Source organism: Carex rostrata, chromosome 3 (assembly GCF_964058835.1).
Source record: "Carex rostrata chromosome 3, lpCarRost1.2, whole genome shotgun sequence".
Classification (NCBI taxonomy): Eukaryota; Viridiplantae; Streptophyta; class Magnoliopsida; order Poales; family Cyperaceae; genus Carex; species Carex rostrata.
Genome location: NC_135920.1, coordinates 7,569,532 through 7,573,530, shown reverse-complemented (window position 1 = coordinate 7,573,530; position 3,999 = coordinate 7,569,532). Strand labels below are relative to the sequence as shown.

The following is a 3,999-nucleotide window of genomic DNA, read 5'->3' as shown; positions in this document are numbered from 1 at the left end:
CACGCAAATAGTTAGAGAGGGCCGGCCCTCTAAACCAAGAAAAGCGTCCTCGTCTGAATCCCCCATGGAGCTTCCCCTTTCCTGAGTGCTCGTATCCGAGAGTATCATCAGAGGACCTGCCTGATTCAAATAAGTTGTATCCATAGGTAAAATGAGAGTTAATTTAAAGTATGAATCATCAAGTCTCGCTTTACACCAATAAGAAGTTAAAGCTATAATAGCGGAACCAACATAACTAACATGAGAGACTAGTACGTGTTGGAAACAGATCCTATTTCTGGTAAGCCACACCAACCATAAAGTGGCAGCATGAACTAATTCAACAAGTAATGAATCATTTAAAGGAATCCAGTTATCAAAAAGCCACAAGTCAGAAATAGTACGACAATTGTAATGAAAGTTATTATAATTCTCTATCCATGACCAAAGCAAAGAAATATAAGGGCAGGTCACAAAAAGATGGTCAACGGTCTCGGGCTCACCACAAAAATGATAATTAACACTACCCTGCCATCCCCTTTTAGCTAAGTTACATTTAGTGAGTACTTTATCTTGTCTAAGCAACCAAATAATTTTTTTTATATTTAGTGGAATTTTGGAATGCCATAAAGTAGAATACGATTTATTTGAAATACCGGTAAATGACAACCACAAATAAAGAGAGTGAATAGTGAATAAACCAGAAGTAGTCCATCGCCAAGAGATTTTATCGGAAGAGGTTGGATCAGTAAATAAATTGCTATAAACTAAAAAATTAGAGAGATGAATCCATTTTGTTAAAAAAATACCTGTTAGTTGTCTAGTAAAACGAATATCAATAGTAGAGTGAGAGAAGGCATTAGAAACTAAAAGTTTTTGGTTGGAAGCAATTCTAAAGATATTAGGGTAAACGCAATACAAGGCACAGTCGCCTAACCATCTATCTAACCAAAAAAAGGTAGTCCTACCATTACCAATAATTCGATTGATGCCTAACTCATAAATTTGTAAGTGAGATAATACTCCTGACCAAAAAGAAAAACAATTAGGAATATGCAAACCAGTGACACCATATTTAGTAATTGTCCTCCAACCTTAATTTGCTTGTCTGGTGGTGGCGATGTTGCATCAAGGGATTGTGCTAAACCGAATCCGTCAACGACTGATTCGATTTGCGATTTTCAAGGAAATTTGTGCGATTGATCTGTAGTGATCAATTGGGTACTCAGTGGTAAGGTGGGAAGTCAAAGAATCTGGAGATGTCATTGTGACAGATCTCAGTTCTTGGGCATAGATCGTGAGAGAATGAGAATGGATCAGAAATGCTCTGATATCATAAGATAGAGACGGAAATTTGAATGAAGTTGTATTTCTCATCCTCATTTGTTTACTCGCAGTTATTTGCTATATAAAGCTGATTTACATTGTTGTTAACAATCTAACAACTTTTGTTAACCTCTCTAACCACCTACTTTGACTAGCTAATCAATCCTAACAATATTGCTAACTAACTGATAACAGCCTAACCATAAAAATTAAAATTAAAATTAAAAAAAAATGATAACAGCCTATTAGACTCCGATTCTGTTGCTGGTAAGCTGCACACTTGGATTCGGTTATACTAATGTTTTTTTTTTCTAATATATATAATCTTTTGATTTTTCATCTTACCTTTTTCTCAAATGTTATAAAATATAATATAAATTAGCATGTTTATTTATTTTTGAGTTCTTAATTCAATAAATATTGGTATTTCTTTTGTTTCAGGATTTAATAATGATATTTTGGATGTTTTCTCTCCGTATATAAAAGCATTTGAAAAACGATTTGCTATGATGAAAATTATAATATTTTGTCTATGAAAAAATTATTAAATATCCTGCCAAAAAAAAAAAAACCTCATATCCGGTATTCGAAACGTAATCGCTGATGTTGTTACAAAAAATCGTCTTCCCTGACGTGGTGGTAATTTAAAAAAAAAAACGTCTTTCACGAGGACTCAAGATTTCTGAAATGCTCTCTCCAGAAATGGAAAAGGATTATAGATGATCTGTGCCTTCTGATACTTTTTGCATGGTCCAGATAATGTCATGTCATTCTCCTTTCTCCATAATTCAGTTTTGAGAATCCGACCCGTACCCACCAAATTAGGCTTTCAATAAATCATCAAGTAATCAGACACGCAACTGGAAGTTGGGGTAAGAGAACTCCAAACAGTCCAACTCTCCGCCCCAGCTATGCATCCTCATCCATTATCTCCGCGTGGATTGCGATATATCTCGCTAAGATAGCTCAAATTTTAAGTATGAATCTAAATCGTCCGATCTGCTTTGGCACGAATAGTTAAGTGCGCTGTGCGTTACACCTCACGTAGTGTTCATCCGATTCTAATCGAACGGTCCATATTCAAGCTTAAAGTTTGAGTTACTTCAGGGGATTGGGACTTGTATACCGACTCCCGAATCCCGATTCCCAAATCAATCAGCCAGCTTTCAGTATCTTTCCAATTTCTTTCCTCTCAGGCACTTATCCTCTCTCGAATTCTCTCCAAACAAACTAACCATGAGCTGGTGGTGGGCAGGTGCGATCGGCGCTACCAAGAAAAAGCTCGATGAGGTCTCCGCTTCCGCCGAGCCCAAGTACCAGAGCTTCGCCCTAGTGATCGGTGCCACCGGTATTGTTGGCACCAGCCTTGTCGACATCCTCCCCCTCGCCGACACCCCCGGTGGCCCCTGGAAGGTCTTCGCCGTTTCCCGCAACCCTCGCCCCGCCTGGTCCTCTACCATTGCCGATTCCCCCCTCGTCGATCACATTCAGTGCGACATCTCTAACCCTGCTGACACCCTTTCTAAGCTCTCCGCTCTAGTTGACCTCACGCATGTCTTCTACACAGCCTGGTCAGATGGCGGTTCGGAGGCCGACAACCGTGAGGTCAACTCTGCCATGCTTCGCAATGTGCTGTCAGCTGTTATCCCTTCCTGCCCCAATTTGCAACACGTCTGCTTGCTTACTGGACGCAAGCACTATGTCGGCCCGTTTGAGGCCCTTGGCAGGATCCAGACCCACGACCCGCCCTTTTCTGAGGATATGCCCCGGCTGGACACCCCAAATTTCTATTATGACATGGAGGACACTCTATTTGAAGAGGTTTTAAAGAGAAATGGGGCTGTTAGCTGGTCAGTGCATCGGCCATCGATAATTTTTGGTTTCTCTCCTAAAAGTAAGATGAATATAGTTGGATCATTGTGTGTCTATGCTGCAATTTGTCGTAAAGAAGGGACTAAATTGAGGTTTCCAGGGAGTCGGGTTGCATGGTCCGGGTTCTGTGATGCATCAGATGCGGATCTGATTGCTGAGCACCAGATCTGGGCTGCAGTAGACCCGTTTGCAAAGAATGAAGCATTCAATTGCAGCAATGGTGATGTTTTCAAGTGGAAGCAGCTATGGCCGATGCTGGCTGAGCATTTCGGGCTTGATTGGGTCGGATATGAAGGTGAGGAGACCCGGTTTAAGCTTGAGGAGGTGATGAAAGGGAAGGACGAATTGTGGGAGGAGATGGTGGAGGAATTGGGGCTTACGCAGACTAAGCTTAGTGATGTTGGGAATTGGTGGTATGTAGATATTATGCTCGGGCTTGAATTCGAGTACCTTGATACAATGAACAAGAGCAAGGAGCATGGATTTCTCGGTTTCAGAAACACCATTTCTTCCTTTAATAATTGGATTGAGAAGCTAAAGGCTTATAAGATTGTGCCTTAAGATGGAACTTTCAATCATTGTTAGTGGTTCTTTCATCTCAAAATATTTGTTTTTGTTCATGTTTACTTTTGTTTTTTGTTTTGATTTGTTGGAGCACAATTAGAAGATAAAAATTTGTTGGCTTTGGTGTTGGGAGTTAAGAGGTAATAAGGAATAATGTTCTTAAGAAATAAATTGTTGGCCTTAGATCAAATTTGTTTTGATTAAATTGGAGTTATGTGGAGCCCAAAATATGAATATTAATGTTCGCTGTTTGCAAAA

At 39.9% G+C, this 3,999-nt stretch overlaps 1 protein-coding gene across 1 annotated transcript; it reads left to right on the top strand.

The window, feature by feature from the left end:
* The first annotated feature begins 2,446 nt into the window (after positions 1 to 2,446).
* Positions 2,447 to 3,999, top strand: VEP1 (NAD(P)-binding Rossmann-fold superfamily protein). The gene has a single exon (XM_078299115.1). The coding sequence runs from the start codon at positions 2,542 to 2,544 to the stop codon at positions 3,736 to 3,738; it is 1,197 nt and encodes a 398-aa protein (XP_078155241.1). The 5' UTR covers positions 2,447 to 2,541; the 3' UTR covers positions 3,739 to 3,999.

Bases quoted from the DNA above. Each gene is read 5' to 3' on its own strand.
- VEP1 (XM_078299115.1), top strand. From the start codon at position 2,542: ATGAGCTGGTGGTGGGCAGGTGCGATCGGCGCTACCAAGAAAAAGCTC.